This window comes from Bos mutus, chromosome 24 (assembly GCF_027580195.1).
Source record: "Bos mutus isolate GX-2022 chromosome 24, NWIPB_WYAK_1.1, whole genome shotgun sequence".
Taxonomy (NCBI): Eukaryota; Metazoa; Chordata; class Mammalia; order Artiodactyla; family Bovidae; genus Bos; species Bos mutus.
In genome coordinates this window covers 20,719,374-20,742,353 of record NC_091640.1, presented here as the reverse complement: position 1 = coordinate 20,742,353, position 22,980 = coordinate 20,719,374, and the positions used below count along the sequence as shown (strand labels likewise).

The 22,980-nt window shown below is 43.5% G+C and overlaps 1 protein-coding gene across 8 annotated transcripts in view; it reads left to right on the top strand.

Annotated features, from left to right (window-relative positions):
• FHOD3 (formin homology 2 domain containing 3) overlaps positions 1-22,980 on the top strand; it is a 523,370-nt gene that overhangs the window by 212,138 nt on the left and 288,252 nt on the right. For all 8 annotated transcript variants that reach the window (XM_070361542.1, XM_070361541.1, XM_070361540.1 and 5 more), the window contains exon 4: positions 19,463-19,530. In XM_070361542.1, the coding sequence (XP_070217643.1) occupies positions 19,463-19,530 (68 nt within the window). The remainder of the gene's footprint in view (positions 1-19,462; positions 19,531-22,980) is intronic.

Sequence of the window (22,980 nt, the reverse complement as noted above, 5' to 3'; positions counted from 1 at the left end):
CAGAGATATTAGCGGACCGGACGGTAGTGCCCTTCACTGGGGCACAAAGCTAGCTGGTGCCCTCCGTTCAGAGGGAAAAATCGGTTCCTACAGAGGGATTCAGAACCCAGGACTCTGCCTGGATCGCCTTCCTCAGTGAAGGTGAGGAGGGTGGGGGTGGGGTTCCCAAGGTCGCAGGCAGAAAGAACATGGAGCTGGGTAGGGCTCGGCAGGGGATGATGACAGATGAGCAACTGTGCAGGTTGCTTATAATTTCAAGTCTCATGCAGTGTTTTGGTCGACAGCTCCTTGGAGGCTGCTCGCCTCTTGCAGGGGGGCTCCTGTGTTCCTTGCTAGCACCGTGCCTGCATCCCCCCGTCTGCTGTTGACATGATATCTTCATCACTGACTGCAACCTTCATGCAGCTAGGCTGTGTCTCATGCATCTCTCTTACTCCCCAGCCTGGCATGGCGCTTGGAGCCAGTGATCGTTTGAAGGAAGGGAAGCCTGCTGAGCGCTGCAAGAAGTATCCTAGGGTGCCCAGCGTCCTGAAAGTTCTCTGTGTCCTGCCCTTCAGAAGTCAGGGAAGGCTTCAAATCTGGGCTAAAACCATATACAGAAAACAGGCCTGGAACTTCTCTGTGGGACCCAAGGTTAACACATCCTGGTCTTAGACAGTAGAGCGTGTGCATCTGTCCATGAGCCATGTATCCCAAGCCTGGTCCCTTGCCAGACTGTCATGGATGCAAGTTGGTTCTTGAGCAGGGAAATCACATAAGTGTATGCCAAGTCTCAGGCCTGCTCCCACATGTGTACAGAGGAGTTATACAAATCAGTGCCCTTCATAAACTCCAGGCTTATGGCCCTTCACTTCCTGTGGTTCACCTTTGATATTTCTTAATAGACACCATTTTTGTGGGAGGGCAGTTCTAATGTTACAGAAATGATGGAGGAAAAAGTCCAGAGTTCCCATATGCCCTTCCAACCTCCCCCAGTTCTCTCTGTTATCAATATCTTGCATGAATGTGGTACACGGTTATAATTGATGAACAGATTCTATTTTTCATCATTGTACATTAAAATTTTTTAAAATTTATATTGTAATATAGTTGATTAACAGTGTTGTATTGCTTTCAGGTGTCCAGAAATCGATGCATTTTTATTGACTATAAAAATTGTAGTTTGTGGTTTATTAGGGTTCATTCTTTGTGCTGTCTGTTCTGTGGGCTTAGGCAAATTTATGTAATGAGATGTCACCACCATTATAGTGCCATGTGAAATAGTTTCACTGTCCTAAACATCCCCCACGCTCTACCTAGTCATTCTTCTCTCTTTCCCTCCGAGTCCCTGGCAACCACTGATCTTTTTATTGTTGCCATGGTTTTGCCTTTTCCAGACTGTCAGATTGTAGGAATCATGCAGCCTGCAGCCTTTTCAGATCAGCTTCTTTCACTTAGTAACACGTGTTTAAGGTTCTGCCACGCCTTTTTGTGACTTGACAGCTCATTTCTTTTTACCACTGAACAGTATTCCATTATCTGATGTACTGCATTTTGTTATTCCGTCACCAAGTAAAGGACACTGAGGTTGCTTTTAAGTCTTGACAGTTATGATTGTAGATATGCTTTTTGTGTCTTAGGAAGGGTGGCCACAGGGGTGTGGCAGACTGGGGCTGTGTCTTTGGGGGCTGGGCTCATTCACAGAAGGCAAAACTAGCATCTTCTTAGGTTCTAACCTGTAAAGCTGTAACCAGGCCAGATGTTGGGGGCATTAGGAGACTGGATGGTTAGGGTTCCTCCTGGGTTTTGTTCCAGCTCCCATAGTTAGTTTGGTCAATTAATCAATCAATTATTTATGGAGGTATTAGGTCCTGGGGATATGCAAGTAAGTTATTTATGGACCCTGATATCAGAACACCCTCAGTTTAGTGTGGGGATAGAATTGCAAAAGAATCATTACTATTGGCAATATTTAAACAAACACTGACTGCAAATAATTAAGGACAATGGTGATTCACAGAGTTAAAAGCCAAGGCCATCATCATAACTCATCCTAGCTCAAGTGATAAGTGTGACAATAGGGGTGAATACTGTTGGGGGGTGGGGAGATGAGGGAGGTGTCTGCAGAAGGAGGTGACCTGACACACAGGAAGGGGAGAGGTGGAAGAAACCGGAAACCGTATTCCAGGCTGGAGCGTGAAGGCTGGAGAGTGAGGCTTCTTCTGATCCTCAGTGGACCCCAAAGACTCAAGGATGTCTCAGGGGGTCCGTTTCAAGGCAGGGGCACTGCTCGCTGGCAGTGAATGTCCAGGCTCCTCCAGGTCCCATCTCTCCTCCAGCCCCGTCAGCCAGGCTGGAAATCTGCGAGTCCACGTGCGTTGTCCCACGATCAGCTCCGTCCCTAACTCTATCTCCAGTTGACCTCTCCTCGTCATCCTAAGGTCATATCTTGCCTGCATGGTTCCAGAGTTCTCTTAACTGGTTCCCTGCTCCTGCCCCGTTCACATTATCTGCCCTCATTGACCAGACTGACAGTGAACTGGGAAAAAACCATGTCTCACTGGCTTCCTTCTTGCCTGAGAGACAAGAAGCTGAAACTCTAGGGCACAGCAGCTGGGCTCCCACCCCGCTCCAGTGTGGACCCTCTGCATGTCGTCAGCCTGATGCTCTCCCTGCACGACCTGCCCACGCACTGGCCCCACTGAAGTGCGGTCTGCTTTGAACACACTTCTGTCCTCAGCCGCCCAGGCTGCATGCTGCTCTTCTCCTCCTCACGCTCCCCCTCTGCACAGAGCTTCTCACACTGGTTGGTTTCCACTCGCGCCTCTGAAGTCTGTCCCACGTCGCCACGGCTGAGTCTCCATCTCCAGCCCCAGCTTCACAGGGTTTTCCACTCCTTTCTCCGTGGCCCCTTGTCCTTCTCACATGGCAGGGGCTTTGTCTGGGACAAGCCTGTCCTCCCCAGTCGGCCATCAGCTCTCATGCCTGAGACTGTCTTCATTTCCCTCTGTCACCCGAGTGCTCAGCACACTCCCTGCTTAGTGGATAATAAAAGACTGTTAAAAAGATGATGTTATAAATACATAAAGGGAGATTGCACTCTAAGCGATCTAAGGATTAAAGGGGTCATCTCAAGCAGTCTTGCCTCGTTGGGTCTTAGGACCTTCTCATCGTTCACACTTAGCCTCTTCCACCCTCGGGCTGCGGGGGCTGCCCCTTTGCCAGCGGGGGAGCCCCCTCATTCATGTCCACTCACCATCGTCACCATGGTCATTTTTCTCAGTTGGTCCCCAGAATAGAAGCCCTTACTTTTATATGTGTGTGTGTTCTTCTGAATTTACTTGGTGACAAGCGTGTCATGCTTAGGGTGTGAGTTTTAGTGGCCCAGTTGTTTATTGTGTAAACAGAACGTAAGGCCATCTCCATTTCTCCTAGGCATCTTCTGTTACCCTTCCCTACTTCTGAGAGCCTGTTATCCCAGCACTGGGGACAGCCTTGATGTCACTTCTCTGGCTTTGGTTCCTTCACCTGTGAAATGAGGATGTTGGATTAGATCAAGAATTCTTACCTCTGGACCATAGGGTCCCCTGACGGTCCATAGGAAGCTTCTGTGTACCCATACTCTCTGAAATTGTGTTAACATTTTGTGCGTCTGAACATCTTTTTATAACTTGTGTATGACTTTCAGATGAGTCTGAGACTCCCATTACTGGAAAAAATGGTTTCCAAAATCTGACCCAGCAGTTTTTTTTTTTTAAACTGAAAAATGGTTTCTACGGTGTCACTTTTTTTTTTCCCCTTTAAAATATCACCATGGTAACTGAGTATCAATTTCAGGCTGAGAGGGGTTATTCTTCCCAGTCATTGGTGTATCATGTGGCGCTTTTGGATTCAGGGGAAGAATTTCCAGAGTAGAATTTCTTTGACTCACTCAGTGTTGACAGTAACTTGGTCTGTGGGCTTCCCCAGCTGGGGAAGAGAAGCATAGCCCAGGTTTGACCACTCAGTTTGTCTTTTGTCACACTTTGCCAGTTTCTGAGTGGGGAGTCTGATGTCACAGCTACATCCAGGCGAAGCAGAGGCTCATTTCTTATTGCCACATCTGAAAATTCATGACGGTCACGGTTCTCTGTAACTGGTGCAAACAGATTTTTAAATATAGACGTGGTATTTTGCCAATGAATAAATCTGCTCTCTACATGTGATGTCTTTCATAGCAGCCCAAGAGTAGAAAGAAGGTTATTGTCATTCCATATAAAGGAAGGACCCCTAGGTCTTGAACCCAGTTTCCCATGGAGTGCTTGGTGACTGAGTTTGCCTCTTGGTGAGATAAGAGTGTGCTATAATTGTTAAAGTCAGTGAGTTTTATGGGTCTGAAAATAATGGTATTCTGGATCTATCTTTCACTCGCCTACTTCCCCAGACTTACCCACAGATGCCTGGGGTTCTTCCCCTCCATATTCTTTGACCAACATAACCAGTTTTTTATCCAACTTCACTGGTGGCTCAGATGGTAAAGAATCTCCTGCAATGCAGGAGATGAGGGTTCGATCCCTAGGTCAGGAAGATGCCCTGGAGAAGGGAATGGCTACCCACTCCAGTATTCTTGCCTGGAGAATTCTATGGACAGGGGAGCCTGGCGGGTACAGTCTACGGGGTCTCAAAGAGACAGACACAACCGAATGACTAACACTTCGCTTCACCAGTTTTTTATTGGTTCCTTGTCATGTTTTGGTCTTCCCCTCCACTCAGAGGTTTTCTTCACTGTGCTCCTGCCTGAGCAGGCAGCATAGGACCTCTGTGGCCGTGCTTTTCAGCACCGAGATTTTCGAGACATGCAGGTTTCCTTCCCAAAGACAGAAGGTCTCTGATGGCCTTTGATTAATTTCCCCTCACCTCATTATTGTAAGCTAGTTTAGCATATAATACAGTAATTACATCTCTTAAAGGAACATATTTCATTTTAAATAGAATTGTGGAGAGTAGAGATGGGAGGGCTTATAAGACTTTAACAAATGATGTTCTGATTACACTTCCTTTCCCCACCACCTACCATAGGCTCCCAGTTGCCCTTTACTGAAAGGTGAATGCCTGCCCCCCAGGCAGATTCAGCCTGGAATGGGGGAGGGGGGAGAATAAATGCACCTGGGCTGTGCTTCACCTCAAAAATAACAAATGGATGTATAATTGCCCCTTCCTACAGCTTCTCCCCAGGAGAAGGCAATGGCACCCCACTCCAGTACTGTTACCTGGAAAATCCCATGGATGGAGGAGCCTGGTAGGCTGCAGTCCATGGGGTCGCTAAGAGTCAGACATGACTGAGCGACTTTACTTTCACTTTTCACTTTCATGCATTGGAGAAGGAAATGGCAACCCACTCCAGTGTTCTTGCCTGGAGAATCCCAGGGACGGAGAAGCCTGGTAGGCTGCAGTCCATGGGGTCGCACAGAGTGGGACACGACTGAAGTGACTTAGCAGCAGCAGCAACAGCTTCTCCCCAGCTGCTGGGCCCAAAGCCCCCCTCCCTCCAGGGGACGTTCTGAGCCTGAGCTGTAAGCCACCCTCTTCTGTGTTGGCAGGAGGGGCCTTGCACACTTCGGACCTGGCAGTGTCAGAGTTCTGGGAGAATGGACAACCTTGGGGAACACAGGCTGATCCCAGGCCTACATTTTACACATGAGGGTTCTACTTTGGGTCTGACTGTTGTGTGCTCTTGAGGTTTGTTAGGAAGGGTTCCGTGTTTTACTACTTAGACCCCAGTCCCCCGACGCCATCCCCTGCCCAGGCACCTTTTCCCCTGATGCTCTGACTTAAGACTCTCAAAGTGAGTTTCAGTGGCAAGAACCATCTTTTTCCTTATAGGCCCCCACCACCCTTGGGAAGCTGGCAGGCCATCCTCTGCTCCTGGGTGAGCCCTTCACTCTCTAGTCTAAGCTGAAGAGGAGGCCAGTGCAGCCGTGGTGCGTCTGACTTTGTGTATGGTGAGGCCTGGATGCAACATTAAAGGAACACCAGTTCCTTGAACTCAGAGTGTCCCCCAGCATTGAAAGCTCCAAACCACACCACCCGTGGCCTGGCTAGCCCAGCAGCAAGGAAGCCAGGACCTGGACTGGGGAGAAGGACTGCTTCTCCTTTGGCCTGTGTAGGCCTCTCGAGCCCATCAAAGGGCTGTCAGCAGTCTTTGGTTTGGGTATGATGTCTGATGTGGGAAAATGTCTGCTGGCTCCTCTTCTACCAGCAGGAATTGTCCCTCTTCATAAAATGACAAATTGATATTTATGAACATCCTTGGTCCCTGATCCTTCCTCACCTCTAGGTAAGCAGTGATGTCTCCTAAAATGTACATTCATCAACAGAACAGTCAGGTAGGGCAGAGGGCCTGTTCGGTACCATGCGTTTTTTAAGACAGATGGCAGTTTTGAGTTTCAGTTAAGCACCGTGGTTTTATTTTATACCACAGTGTTGGTTCTTTCTAGAGAGATAATATCAATTACCTTTTCAAAAAAAAAAAAAATCAGTACTCTAGAGTAATATTTCTTTGAATGAGTATTTGGTCATTTAAATCTCAACCACAAGAGTGGCGATTCCAGTGTTGTTCTCATATGATACGGGGGCCAACCCATGACATTTATTAAAATGTTTATTACATAGAACAAGGAAAGGTTTGCAGTACTTTGGGAGAGGGTATCTTTGGCCATAAAAATGAAACTTTGCTGCCTATCACTTTTATGAAAGATTTAAAAATTAAAAGAAAAAGCTACAATTTAACAGACACTGGGTGGAAGGATTTCTGAGGTACACCTCATCTAGGGCTTTATAGCTTATGGAATTAAAAAATGAAGTATTTCAAAGGATATTTCAGCCAAAATATGTAATATAAATAAAGTTATTACTCTTTTGAGCTTTGATTTAAAAAAAAACATGAAAATTTACAACTTGCTTTCAGAAGTCTTTTTGATAATTTTCTCACATTAAAGAGAGAATTATTATTTGGAAACCATACTATTTTTTTTTCAGCTTTGTTTGAAATGTTTGTGCCTAGTTGTGTCGGACTCTTTGTGACCCCACAGACTGTAGCCCACCAGCCTCCTCTGTCCATGAACTTTTCCAGGCAAAACTACTGGAGCAGCTTGCCATTTCCTACTCCAAGGGATTTTCCCAACCCGGGGATCGGACCCACGTCTCCTGTCAGCAGGCAGATTCTTTACCAGTGAGCCACCTAGGAAGTGGAATAGATAGTTATTTAAATAAAATGTATAACTAATTTTTAAAAAGTTGGAGACAATTGGAAAGACAATTGCTTACTCCTTGAACAGAAATTACTGTTTGTTTTAATTAAGACAACTGGTAAAAAAAAAAAAAAAAAAAAGACAGGGAGAGATTTCTGGCACCACTCAAGGATATGTTTGGCATTTGTTCAGGATGTTTCTCATCAAAGGCTGAGGCCTCCCTGAGGTCTTCTGTCCCAGTGTCACAGAGAAGTTATTTGTGATGTCCTGGAGGTTAAAAACACAGAGAATGCATACCAATTAAAAGATAGATTGGATAAAAACAAGTTTCAACTGTATCGACAAGAAACTCTACATAGACAAGTTAGAAATAAAAGGATGGAGAAAAGACAGACCGTGCAAACATGAACCAAACACTCACTAATCATTTACGTATTAGAAAAATAGACTTTAAAAAGGAATATTTCCAGGGAGGAAGAGAAACATTACATGGTGCCTGTATGTGTGTGCTCAGTAGCCTAATCATGTCGGACTCTTCGTGACCCCATGGACTGTAGCCCACCAGGCCCCTCTGTCCATGGGATTTCCTAGGCAAGAGTACTGGAATGGGTTGCCATTTCCTCCTCCAGGGGATCTTCCTGATCCAGGGATCAAACTTGTGTCTCTTGCATCTCCTGCATTGGCAGGCATGTTCTTTACCACTGTGCCACCTGGGTGACTGATTACATGGTGATAGATGGTCTATTAACCTAAAATCCATAGCCTTTCTAATTGTGAGTATACTCAACAGTTGAACTTCAGAGGACCTAAAGCAGAGGCTCATAAAGCTGAAAGAATAAATAGACAAATCCAGTATAATAAAGATTTAAATACTCCTCTCACAGTAAAATATAGAACAGATAAACAGAAAATTAAGAGAAGACCTGAATAGTACTATCATTCAACTTGACCTAGTGAATATTTATGGATTGGTTCAGCCAATAACAGCAGAATACACATTCTTTTCATGTGTCCATGAGACAGTCATCAGGATAAACCATATTCTGGGTCACAAAATAAATCTTAATAAATTATAAATATTTGATATCATAACAAAATATATATTTTCACCATAAAGAAATTAAACTAGAAATTGATAACAGAAAGATATCTGGAAAATCCTCAAATGGTTGGAAGCTAAGCAGTAGCATAGCTCCTAAATAAACCAGAGATTAACATCAACAACAAGAAACTCCACAGGTTTAAGTTATTCCCTTTTGAAATGAATGAAATGTTCACAACCATAAAATTTTGAATGGAAAGAAAAGAAAAACAATATATGTAAATTTTCAGAATACTGCTGAAGTAGTGCTTAGAAATTTATAGCGTTAAATACTTACATTCAGTAAGAAGAAAGTCCTCAAATCATTTAAGTTTTCACCGTAAAAAACTAGAGCAAAAGAGAAAATTAAGCCAAAAGTAATCAATAAAATAGAAATCAGAAAAGCAATGAAAAATGGAATGAAATTAAAAGCTGATTCTTTGAAAAGATCAATAAAATCTATACTCTTACAGCCTGACTGACCAAGCATGAAAGAGAAAAGACAGATCACCCATATCAGGGATTAAAGAGAGGCTGCAGTAGTCAGTAAAAGGATAAGGGAGTATCATGAGAACAGCTTTTGTTGTTGAATGATATTGAATAATCCATAGCTTAAAACCTTTTATTAAAGGGAACTCCAGGTGCAGGTAGCTTCATTGGAGAATTCTGCCAAACATTTAAAGAATCAGTAACACCAAGTCTGCACCAACTTATTCTTGAAGATGAGAGAACACTCCCAGCTCATGAGGTTGGCATCAACTCAATGTCAACAACATCACAAGAAATTAAAACTGTAGATTAATGCTCCTTATGAATATGAATGTAAAAATCTTCAACAAAATGTTGTAATTGTCAACTGAATCTTTTTTTAATCTATTAATACTTAATCCCTATTTGAACCCTCCTACTCTGTTGGTGGGAATGTAAACTGGTGCAGCCACTATGGAGAACAGTATGCTGCTACTGCTAAGTCACTTCAGTCGTGTCTGACTCTGTTTGACCCCATAGATGGCAGACCCCCAGGCTCCGCTGTCCCTGGGATTCTCCAGGCAAGAACACTGGAGTGGGTAGCCATTTCCTTCTCCAATGCAGGAAAGTGAAAAGTGAAAGTGAAGTTGCTCAGTCATGTCTGACCCTCAGCGACCCCATGGACTGCAGCCTTCCAAGCTCCTCCGTCCATGGGATTTTCCAGGCAAGAGTACTGGAGAACGGTATGGAGTTTCCTCAAAAAACTAAAAATAGTTGCCAGATCCAGCAGTCCTACTCCTGGGCATATATCTGGACAAAACTACAATTCAAAAAGATACACGCACCCTTTATGTTTATAGCAAGACCATTTATAATAGCCAAGACATGGAAACAACCATCGACAGATGAATAGATAAAGATGTGGTACATATATTCAGTGAAATGTTACTCAGCCATAAAGAAACAATGAAATAATGCCATTTGCACTAACATGGATGGACCTAGAGATTATCATACTAAGCAAAGTAAGTCAGAAAGAGAAAGACAAATACCATATTATTATCACTTATATGTGGAGTCTAAAATACGATACGAACTTATCTATGAAACAGATTCACAGACACAGAGAACAGACTTGTGGTTGCTAAGGGGGAGGGATGGCATGGGAGGTTTGGATTGGGAGTTAGGCACTAACAGATGCAAAGTGTTACATATAGAATGGATAAACAACGAGGTCCTGTTGTATAGCACAGGGAACTATATTTAATATCCTGTAATAAAACATAATGGAAAAGAATATGAACAAAAATATATAAAACAGAATCACTTTTCTATACAGGTAACATAACATTGTAAATCAACTATAGCTCACAAAACTACTTAATCTTCATTTTAAAAACTGATTATTTTGATTATAGCACCAAGTGCTAAAACCTTAGCAGCTAGAACACAGCAAACCATAATCATTATTCACATGAATTGGAAGCCATGATAGATCACTGGTAACTAAAAGAGACATAACCAAGAAAGTTACATAAGCAAGAAAGTCTAATGCAAGCCTTATTATGTTGTAAAGAGGTACCTGGCATTGAATCTCTCCTCTACTGATGCCCTTCCTGGACAAGAGAAATCTGCCCTTGTTCTTCCAGATATATTAGCCCCATGCTTGCATTTGAGAACTTTATTCTTATTAGAAGTGATATTGGCTAAAAACAAAGTCTGTCCCTCTAGATTTCAGGTTCTGATATGTTAGCTGTAGAAACTGGAGGAAGAGTGATCTCCCAGGGACCTGGCTTCTACTACAAGGGGGATGCAATTCATTCTATTTATTCACTTCAGTTCAGTTGGTCAGTTGTGCCCAACTCTTTGTGACCCCATGAACCGTAGCATGCTAGGCTTCCCGGTCCACCACCAACTCCTGGAGCTTACTCAAACTCATCTCCATCAAGTTGGTGATGCTATCCAACCATCTCATCCTCTGTCATCCCCTTCTCCTCCTGCCTTCAATCTTTCCCAGCATCAGGGTCTTTTCAAATGAGTCAGTTCTTCGTATCAGGTGGCCAAAGTATTGGAGTTTCAGCTTCAGCATCAGTCCTTCCAATCAATATTCATGACTGATTTCCTTTAGGATTGACTGGTTTTATCTCCTTGCTGTCCAAGGGACTCACAAGAGTCTGCTCCAATACTACAGTTCAAAAGCATCAATTCTTTGGCGCTCAGCTTTCTTTATAGTCCCAACTCTCACATCCATACATGACTACTGGAAAAACCATAGCTTTGACTAGACAGACCTTTGTTGGCACAGTAATGTCTCTGCTTTTTAATATGCTGTCTAGGTTGTCATAGCTTTTCTTCCAAGGAGCATGCGTCTTTAATTTCATGGCTACAGTCACCATTGGCAGTGATTTTGGAGCCCTCAAGAATAAAGTCTGTCACTGTTTCCATTGTTTCCCCATCTATTTGCCATGGAATGATGGGACCAGAGGCCATGATCTTAGTTTTTTGAATGTTGAGTTTTAAGCTAACTTTTTCACTCTCCTCTTTCACTTTCATCAAGAGGCTCTTTTGTTCTTTGCTTTTTGCCATAAGGGTGGTGTAATCTGCATATCTGAGGTTATTGATATTTGTCCCAGCAATATTGATTCCAGCTTGTGCTTCATCCAGCCCTGCATTTCCCATGGTGTACTCTGCACAGAAGTTAAATAAGCAGGATGACAAAATACAGCCTTGACATAATGCATTTCCTATTTGGAACCAATCTGTTGTTCCATGTCTGGTTCTAACTGTTGCTTCTTGACCAGCATAGAGATTTCTCAGGAGGCAGATCAGGTGGTCTGGTATTCCCATATCTTTAAGAATTTTCCACAGTTTGTTGTGATCCACACAGTCAAAGGCTTTGGCACAGTCAATAAAGCAGAAGTAGATGTTTTTCTGGAACTCTCTTGCTTTTTCGATGATCCAATGGATATTGGCAATTTTATCTCTGGTTCCTCTGCCTTTTCTAAATCCAACTTGAACATCTGGAAGTTCATGGTTCACGTACTGCTGAAGCCTGGCTTGGAGAATTTTGAGCATTACTTTACTAGCGTGTGAGATGAGTCCAATTGTGCAGTAGTTTGAGCATTCTTTGGCATTGCCTTTCTTTGGGATTGGAATGAAAACTGACCTTTTCCAGTCCTGTGGCCACTGCTGAGTTTTCCAAATTTGCTGGCATATTGAGTGCAGCACTTTTCTTTTTTTTTTCCTAATTTTATTTTTAAACTTTACATAATTGTATTAGTTTTGCCAAATATCAAAATGAATCCGCCACAGGTATACATGTGTTCCCCATCCTGAACCCTCCTCCCTCCTCCCTCCCCATACCATCCCTCTGGGTCGTCCCAGTGCACTAGCCCCAAGCATCCAGTATCGTGCATCGAACCTGGACTGGCAACTCGTTTCTTACATGATATTTTACATGTTTCAATGCCATTCTCCCAAATCTTCCCACCCTCTCCCTCTCCCACAGAGTCCATAAGACTGTTCTATACATCAGTGTCTCTTTTGCTGTCTTGTACACCGGGTTATTGTTACCATCTTTCTAAATTCCATATATATGTGTTAGTGTACTGTATTTATGTTTTTCCTTCTGGCTTACTTCACTCTGTATAATAGGCTCCAATTTCATCCACCTCATTAGAACTGATTCAAATGTATTCTTTTTAATGGCTGAGTAATACTCCATTGTGTATATGTACCACAGCTTTCTTATCCATTCATCTGCTGAAGGACATCTAGGTTGCTTCCATGTCCTGGCTATTATAAACAGTGCTGCAATGAACATTGGGGTACACGTGTCTCTTTCCCTTCTGGTTTCCTCAGTGTGTATGCCCAGCAGTGGGATTGCTGGATCATAAGGCAGTTCTATTTCCAGTTTTTTAAGGAATCTCCACACTGTTCTCCATAGTGGCTGTACTAGTTTGCATTCCCACCAAGAGTGTAAGAGGGTTTCCTTTTCTCCACACCCTCTCCAGCATTTATTATTTGTAGACTTTTGGATCGCAGCTATTCTGACTGGTGTGAAATGGTACCTCATAGTGATCTTGATTTGCATTTCTCTGATAATGAGTGATGTTGAGCATCTTTTCATGTGTTTGTTAGCCATCTGTATGTCTTCTTTGGAGAAATGTCTATTTAGTTCTTTGGCCCATTTTTTGATTGGGTCGTTTATTTTTCTGGAGTTGAGCTGTAGGAGTTGCTTGTATATTTTTGAGATTAGTTGTTTGTCGGTTGTTTCATTTGCTATTATTTTCTCCCATTCTGAAGGCTGTCTTTTCACCTTGCTGATAGTTTCCTTTGATGTGCAGAAGCTTTTAAGGTTAATTAGGTCCCATTTGTTTATTTTTGCTTTTATTTCCAGTATTCTGGGAGGTGGGTCATAGAGGATCCTGCTGTGATGTATCTCGGAGAGTGTTTTGCCTATGTTCTCCTCTAGGAGTTTTATAGTTTCTGGTCTTACGTTTAGATCTTTAATCCATTTTGAGTTTATTTTTGTGTATGGTGTTAGAAAGTGTTCTAGTTTCATTCTTTTACAAGTGGTTGACCAGATTTCCCAGCACCACTTGTTAAAGAGATTGTCTTTTCTCCATTGTATATTCTTGCCTCCTTTGTCAAAGATAAGGTGTCCATATGTGCATGGATTTATCTCTGGGCTTTCTATTTTATTCCATTGATCAATATTTCTGTCTTTGTGCCAGTACCATACTGTCTTGATAACTGTGGCTTTGTAGTAGAGCCTGAAGTCAGGTAGGTTGATTCTTCCAGTTCCATTCTTCTTTCTCAAGATCGCTTTGGCTATTTGAGGTTTTTTGTATTTCCATATAAATTGTGAAATTATTTGTTCTAGCTCTGTGAAGAATACTGTTGGTAGCTTGATAGGGATTGCGTTGAATCTATAAATTGATTTGGGTAGTATACTCATTTTCACTATATTGATTCTTCCAATCCATGAACATGGTATATTTCTCCATCTATTAGTGTCCTCTTTGATTTCTTTCACCAGTGTTTTATAGTTTTCTATATATAGGTCTTTAGTTTCTTTAGGTAGATATATTCCTAAGTATTTTATTCTTTTGGTTAGAATGGTGAATGGAATTGTTTCCTTAATTTCTCTTTCTGTTTTCTCATTATTAGTGTATAGGAATGCAAGGGATTTCTGTGTGTTGATTTTATATCCTGCAACTTTACTATAGTCATTGATTATTTCTAGTAATTTTCTGGTGGAATCTTTAGGGTTTTCTATGTAGAGGATCATGTCATCTGCAAATAGAGTTTTACTTCTTCTTTTCCTATTTGGATTCCTTTTATTTCTTTTTCTGCTCTGATTGCTGTGGCCAAAACTTCCAAAACTATGTTGAATAGTAATGGTGAAAGTGGGCACCCTTGTCTTGTTCCTGACTTTAGAGGAAATGCTTTCAATTTTTCCCCATTGAGGATAATATTTGCTGTGGGTTTGTCATATATAGCTTTTATTATGTTGAGGTATGTTCCTTCTATTCCTGCTTTCTGGAGAGTTTTTATCATAAATGGATGTTGAATTTTGTCAAAGGCTTTCTCTGCATCTATCCCAGGGATGCAAGGACTCTTCAATATCCGCAAATCAATCAGTGTAATACACCACATTAACAAATTGAAAAATAAAAACCATATGATTATCTCAATAGAGTGCAGCACTTTTATAGCATAATCTTTTAGAATTTGAAAAAGCTCAACTGGAATTCCATCACCTCCACTAGCTTTCTTCGTAGTGATGCTTCCTAACGCCCACTTGACTTTGCATTCCAGGATGTCTGGCTTTAGGTGAGTGATCACACCATCATGGTTATCTGGGTCATGAAGATCTCTTTTTTATAGTTCTTCTGTGTGTTCTTGCCACCTCTTCTTAATATCTTCTGCTTCTGTTAGGTCCATACCATTTCTGCCTTTATTGTGCCTATCTTTGCATGAAATGTTCTTTTGGTATCTCTATTTTTCTTAAAGAAATCTCTGGTCTTTCCCCTTCTATTGTTTTTCTCTATTTCTTTGCATTGATCACTGAGGAAGGCTTTCTTATGTCTCCATGCTATTCTTTGGAACTCTGCCTTCAAATTGGTATATTTTTCTTTTCTCCTTTGTTTTCACTTCTCTTCTTTCTCAGCTATTTGTATGGCATCCTCAGACAACCATTTTCCTTTCTTTTTCTTGGGGATGAACTTGATCACTGCCTCCTGCACAGTGTCACGAACCTCTGTCCATAGTTCTTCAGGCATTCTGTCTATCAGATCTAATCTCTTGAATCTATTTGTTACTTCCACTGTATAATCATAAGGGATTTGATTTGGGTCATACCTGAATTGTCTAGTGGTTTTCCCTTCTTTCTTCAGTTTAAGTCTTAATTTGGCAATAAGGAGTTCATGATCTGAGCCACAGCTCCCAGTCTTATTTTTGCTGACTGTATAGAGCTTCTGCATCCTTGGCTGCAAAGAATAAAATCAATCTGATTTTGGTTTTGACCATCTGGTGATGTCCATGTGTAGAGTCTTCTCTTGTGTTGTTGGAAGAGGGTGTTTGCTGTGACTAGTGCATTCTCTTGGCAAAGCTATGTTAGCCTTTGACCTGCTTCATTTTGTACTCCAAGGCCAAATTTGCCTGTTACTCCAGGTGTCTCTTGACTTCCTAGTTTTGCATCCCAGTCCCCTGTAATGAAAATGACACCTTTTTTGGGTGTTAGAAGATCTTGTAGAAGATCTTGTAGATCTTCATAGAACCATTCAACTTCAGCTTCTTCAGCATTACTGGTTGAGGCATAGACTTTGATTACTGTGATATTGAATGGTTTGCCTTGGAAATGAACAGAGATCATTGTGTCATTTTTGAGATTGCATCCAAGTACTGCATTTCCAACTCTTTTGTTGACCATGATGGCTACTCCATTTCTTCAAAGGGATTCTTGCCCACAGTAGTAGATATAATGGTCATCTGAGTTAAATTCACCCATTCCAGTCCATTTTAGTTCACTGATTCCTAAAATGTTGATGTTCACCCTTGCCATCTCCTGTTTGATCACTTCCAATTTACCTTGATTCATGGACCTAACATTCCAGGTTCCTATGCAATACTGCTCTTCATAGCATTGGACTTTACTTCCATCACCAGTCACATCCACAACTAGGTGTTGTTTTTGCTTTGACTCTGTCTCTTCGTTCTTTCTAGAGTTAGTTGTCCACTGATCTCCAGTAGCATATTGGGCACCTGCCCACCTGGGGAGTTCCTCTTTCAGTGTCCTGTCTTTTTGCCTTGTCATACTGTTCATGGGGTTTTCAAGGCAAGAATACTGAAGTGGTTTGCCGTTCCCTTCTCCAGTGGACTACGTTTTGTCAGAACTCCCCACTATGACCCGTCCGTCTTGGGTGGCCCTACATGGCATGGCTCATAGTTTCATTGAGTTAGACAAGGCTGTGGTCCATGTGATCAGTTTGTTTAGTTTTCTGTGATTGTGGTTTTCATTTGGTCTGCCCTCTGAAGGAGAAGGATAAGAGGCTTATGGAAGCTTCCTGATAGGAGAGACTGACTGAGGGGGACACTGGGTCTTGTTCTGATGGGCTGGGGCATGCTCAGTAAGTCTTTAATCTAATTTTCTGTTGATGGGCGGGGCTGTGTTCCCTCTTTGTTGTTTGGCCTGAGACCAAACTATGGTGGAGGTAGTGAAGATGATGGTGACCTCCTTCAAAAGGTCAGGTGTACGCAGTGCTGCAGTCAGTGTCACCGACCCTCCAGCAAGCCACCACTGACCCACGCCTCCACCGGAGACTCCTGGACACTCACAGCAAGTCTGGGTCAGTCTCTGTGGGATCACTGCTCCTTTCTCCTGGGTTCTGGTGTACACAAGGTTTTTTTTGTTTTGTTTTGTTCCCTCCAGGAGTCTGTTTCCCCAGTCCTGTGTAAGTTCTGGTGGCTCTATGGTAGGGTTAATGGGACCTCCTCCAAGAGGGCTCATGCAATACCCAGGTCTGCTGCACCCAGTGTCCTTGCCCCTGTGGCAGGCCACTGCTGACCCCGAGGAGACACTCCAATACAATTCTGGCTCAGTCTCTGTGGGGTCTCTGGGTCCTTGTGTGCACTAGGTTTGTTTAAGCCCTCTGAGCATCTCTGGCGGTTATGGGGTTTGATTCTAAACGTGATTTCGCCCCTCCTACCATCTTGCTGGGGCTTCTCCTTTGCCCTTGAGCGTGGGGTATCTTTTTTTTAGTAAGATCCAACATTCTCCTGTTGACAGTTGTTCAGCAGCAAGTTGTAATTTTGGAGTTTTTGCAGGAGAAGATGAGCACACATCCTTGTAGTCCGCCATCTCTATTTCTTACTCATGTCTTTTGAGGCCACACATATATTAATACTTTAGAGGTCGACTTGTGAGTCATTGGGCCTCATTTTTTAGGGTCTGTGATGAATTAGATGTTTAGTTTGGGGATGGTTGATTCCTTTGGAGTCTTCCCGGCTCCTTGTGTTCAGGAAGACAAGGAGTGATTCTCTCTCAATCAAAACACTGCATAATTATCAAGTGACTGGGGGTTGCATATTGTATTTACAGGTGTGGAACTGCATAATGGGCAAACACTAGGAGGCCCTGGGGTCAGACCCCACAGGATCCTGCCTCTGCTCCTTAAGCTGTGTGTGTAGGTAGTAAGTCTGGAGGAGACTGGCCGGCCCCAGGAGCTGAGAGAACAGGTGTCTGCTGCATGATGAGTTGGTATGTGGTGGGGGGTGGGGGCGGCAGGGCTGTGTGACCAAGGATTGGCAGACCACGGAAAGGATTTAGGGTTTGTTAGTGCCGTGGGCAGCCACTGAAGGGTTTGAATGGGGGCAGGGATGTTTTCAGGTGATGGTTTTCACCCTGTCCTTCCGGCCTTGGTCTGGAGGATGGGTGAGAAGAGGGGAAGTGGGCAGGGTGTCCATAGGAAGCCCTTTGAGGAAGCTATTGCCATTCAGAGGCTGAGCCAGGCCCATGCTCCATCATTTTAAGTCTCTCTAAGATGGGAACCTTCCATCACCTCAGATGGGGCACTTCTAGAGCCACAGTGCAAAGGGGCATATCTTTCTCACAACCAGACTTCTGCTAAGTCATTTAGATCTGTGCATTTCATCCCCTTCCACTCACATGAGAGGAGAACATGGCTTTGCCCACCACCTCCTCCCATAGGCTGGCGTTGAAGCCCAAGATTGCCTACCATGCAGGTGACGTTACTTTGAAATCTATAATTCTAAGTATTTTAAGTAATTTTGCATTCCACTGCATCATTTCAGTGCTGGATTTAACACATACAACCATCTTCTACTAAATGTACTATTATCTGTTCCCCCTTTTTGGATAAGGAATCCAAGGCTTAGAGAGGTAGTATACTTCACCCAAATCACATACCAGGTTGAAATGCAGGCCCTTGGATTGCTTAGTCTTTGCTCTGAGTTCATTCTTCACTACTGTACCCTCAGTGCCTAGAACAGCGCCTGGCAGGTGCTCAGTAAATGTGCTCTGGATGGTTTATATTGGGGCTCTCTGACACACAGTGTTAGAAACCCAACCCCGGGCAGCTGAGCCACCTGGGAAGCTAAGCGGAATCCACGCTCCTGGGAGTCTGCATGCACCAGTAGAAGTGGATGCTCCCTGCATTCTCCATGCCTTCAGCACATTCTGGCACTGCCCCACTGACCAGTGAAGACTTGGGGCATACCCATCTGCCACTTCTGCCCACTGTAACTGCTGGAGGGTGGGTCCTGGGTCAGGCTCCCCTCCTCATGCATGAGGCCTGGCCCAACTAGTACATGTTACATGTCACTAGTTATAGAATTCAACCTGAGTATCGAGCCCCAGAATACTGACAGGGGCTCCTACATCTGCCTTGCTCCAGGCCAAGACTCATCCTCGAACCCATCTTATATGAGGGAGAGTCCAGATACAGGCAGAGCTAAGGCTAGGTCCGTGCTGGAAGGGCTGGCAGCAGGTGGGGGCCAGTCAGTCCTTAGAGACATCATGCTGCTCTTGGTTCTCTTGAGGTGAGCATCAGATTCCATGGAAAAGAAAGCAGTTTGAAGCTTCCTGAGCCCGACTGTGGAGAGTATGGTGATGCAAGCCTGTGAGACGAGGAAACAGAAGGATGAGTTCCGTTTTGACTGTGTTAATTTTCCTGATAGATTTGGCTATCAACTATCAAGTCTGTGGTGGTGGTTTAGTTGCTAATTTGCGTCTGACTCTTGGGACCCCATGAACTGTAGCCTGCCAGGCTCCTCTGTTCATGGGATTTTTCTTGGCAAAAATACTGGAGTGGCTTGCCATTTCTTTCTCCAGGGGATTTTCCTGACCCAGGGATTGAACCTGGGTCTCCTTCATTGGCAGGCAGATTCTTTACCAACTGAATTACTATGTCTGTAAACAGCTGGAGCTCTGGAGAGAGGGAGGTGAGGGCTGAGGGTGCAGATCAGGGCACTTCCCCACACTCACAATCCCCTCTTCCTGCCTCCTGTAATGGCCGGACTGTTCTTTGCACCATTAGAGGTGGGGCTGCATCCTGAATGAAATGAATTTGTTTTACTCACCTTTCCAGTGGAATTTCTGTAATTGCTCACACCCTGTCTCTGTTTTTACCATCTGTTGAGTCAGTTTAATGAATTTTATATGGTGTGTTCTTTATTTCAGAAAAACTGTACAACTCCACTGGACGAGATTTAAGAAGGGCCCTCTTCTCCCTGAAGCAGATATTTCAGGTAAAAAAAAAGAATACTCTCAGGTTCTGTTTTTGCATTGCTGTGGGGTTAGATGCAGACAAGTTTGTGCCTTTTACTGATTACAAAAAGAGAAACGCTTTAGAGTACAAAGTACATTTCGGTCAAAATATCAGTTAAGAGTATTTTTACCTTATCAAATATTTCAAACAATAGAAAGTAAAGAAAACATCATCAGAATCACAATGTTTTCCCACGTTTACTTCAGATTTTAAAAACATACCTACTACAGATGTAATTGAAGTCTTCTGCTCAATACTGGCCACCCTCTCGGGGGCTTTTCTCTACTGAATGTCAGATATAGTGTTTACCATGCAAATGCACATTTCGATACTAGTGGTGCATATTCGCCCACAATATGTGAAATTCGTTTGTGTCAATTGTATATGCATGATATCATGCAGCATGTATCCTGATGCAGTTTACTTAGAATGAGATCAGTGTGGGCATGACCCAGGTAGCTCTGAGTGTCCACTGTGTGAAGGAAGCACAGTTTGTCTCGTTCATCGTCTGTTGGTGGACAGTTGCGTTCCTCTCCAGGGCTCTGCTGTTATAAACCATGCTGCTAGGGACACGCCCCCTTGGGTGCATGTGCTGGCATCTCTGTTAGGTTCCATCTTATCCTTTGCCCCAAACTTTCCCTCTGCTTCTCCCCTGGGCAAGTCACGAGCTTAGTGAAGAGGGCTGGGACTGGGGTGCAGGCAAACTCCAAGCTGTCACCCATAGGAGATTTCGGGGGAGAGAGACAGAGAGCCAGGGGCAGAGAGTGAGGCCTCTGTGCCAGGGCAGGGTCAGGAAAGGCCAGATGAGCTTCGTGGAGAAGATGGCGTTTGCATTGAGCTTGTGTCTGTGTAGGTTCATCATTCTCGCTCTCATGATATTAGACTCTAGGGTGTAGTCAGTCCATTTGTCTTTAGTTCCCATCTCCTTCACATCCTTAAAGAGTGTTCTGTCAGTGATAGCTCCAGCCTGAGTGGCCGTCTCCTTCATGGATGTTTTCTGTCTCAGGGGGATTGGCAGAAAGGCAGGCCAATAGGCCATCCTGCCTGCACGTTCTTGTCCTGTTTTAAAACCTGCTCAACTGTTCACCCCCTCGTCTTTTTCCCAGAGCAGAGCCCTTCTCAGTGATTGTGCTTTTGGAGATGAGTCCTCATTTCTCAGCTTCCCACACTACAGGTGTGACCGCGAGTCACCATTGTCCCTTTAGATCACACATCTCAGAAGTGCCTTGAGGTTTGGGGTCAGCCTTGATTCAGGCTGTTTCTTCTGGGAGAATTGTAACAGCTGTTGTGGACACTGTTCCGTCCTTCACGACTCAGTCCATCCTCCAGCTTCCACCAGAGGGGGCTCACAAAGTCCTTCTCATGCTGGTTCCGTGTAGCCTTCTGCGTTACATCTGAATCTCAGTACAGCGTTGAGGCCCTCTGGCCCTGGCCTCTGCAGCCCACCTCCCTGTCCTTTGCTGCAGTAACATCTCACTGTGATTGTGTTCTGGGAACAAGCCATGCCCTTTCCTTTCTGTACCTTCACCCCCGGACCTATTGCTTCTATCCCAGGATGGTTCCTCCCCACATCCACTCCCCATGTCTCTCAGTTTCCCACCCCATGTCTCCTCCTGCCAGGGATTCTCTAGATGAACCCTCACGGCAGGCAAGGGCTCTCCAAATACCTCTATTCCTGTGCTTACCTCTGGAATAGAACTTGAGATACTCTAGCTCGCTTGTCTGAGTCCAGTCACCTGTGAGCTCCCTGGAGTCTATCCCTGGCTCTTTGGGGCCTCATGCAATGGCTGATGCTACTGAAGCAATAGATGAACAGACCAGGCGATTGGAATACTCTTCTCAAGGGTGTCTATCTTCAGTCTTTCGTCTCTTTTAATTGAGTAAATGCTTCGCTATTTACTTGTTCCCAAGTTTCACTTCCCATGTATTCATCAGTGTCTCTCTGCCTCTTTTTTTCTTTTTTCAATTTCAATAAGCTTTCCCCAGCCCCGCTAAACTTATTTATTTTTAATCGAAGGAAAATTGCTTCACATATTGTGTTGGCCTCTGCCATACATCAACATGACGGCCATAGGTATACATGTGTCCCCTCCCTCTTTAACTTCCTTCCTATCTCCCACCTCTTCCCACCCCTCTAGCTTGTTACAGAGCCCTGGGTTGAGTTCCCTGGGTCATACAGCAAATTCCTATTAACTGAACAAAACAGAACTTCTTTACCCTCTGTTATGTCCTTCTCTTGAACTCAGATTCCTGACAGCAGTTGGGCTGGACTCTTACTGCTGGAAGTCCACACTCATCACACTCTACACCCTCACTCTTACAGCCCTTCAGCCTGCTTGCTGTTTCCATTGTTCAGCTTTTCCATTGTTCACCTCACTGAGTATCCAGATGGTGGCAGAACCACACAGAGAAGAGCTCTTCCAAGTAACTTTGAAACATTGCAGTTTGTGTACTCTGGGTAGAATATACTCTGAGAAGAAAAAGAACCATGCACGCGTGCAGATCAACTGTTTATAATAATCATCTTGCTGGTAGTAGTGTTAGTATTGCTATTCTGATACTGCAGTTTGTGTGTTTTCTTATTTTGTTATTCTTAGAGTTCTTAAGGATTAGGGTTCTTAGTGTGTGGAAGAAAGTTGATGGAAAGATAAAACAGTTAAGTTAAAAAAACTCTGGATTTCTGAATTTAATTAGAAGTGTTGAAATGAACCCATGGTGTTTATTATCCTAACAAACTTGCAAGAAAGCATATTTCTAGCACTAAGTTTATTGAAAAGTACTAGAAGCAATGGTCAACCCATTAGCAAAAACCACTACTAGCACAGAGATTGTGGTCTTAAAATACTGAAAGGAACCAAAGTTCTTGGAGAAATAGCTGACTTCAAGTCTGGCCTAGGAAATGGGTAAAATAAACTTGGAACATATTATTATACAGATAGCAAGGAAGCTATCAAATAAGACTAGGATTATTGCCAGAGGAACTTGGGAGCATGTTGAAGGTCTCCCACTGGCTGGCTGAAGATGGACAATATAAGCATCAACAAGCATGATAGTTACAGTGGACTGAAGCACATCAGCGTAATCTACATCGACGAGTTCATAACAATACTAAAGAGTAACAATGAATTGGTTCGCGATGGAAGAAAGATGGTGGTGAACCAGCTCTTGATTTTGAAAAATGGGTAAAATTCTAAAATCACACATTTATCTTACTTTTTCCTATATGAGCTTTAGGATAATCAAACAGTAGTTGAGGGAAGGTATGCTTATAAAAATATTCTAGCTATTTAGTAAGAAGGAGTGATATACTTAGAGTATCACTTAGAACATCAGAGTTTTGCAACCCTGAATGAATTAATGGATCTAGGTATGGAGATTTAAGGAGAAGGCAATGGCAACCCACTCCAGTACTCTTGCCTGGAAAATCCCA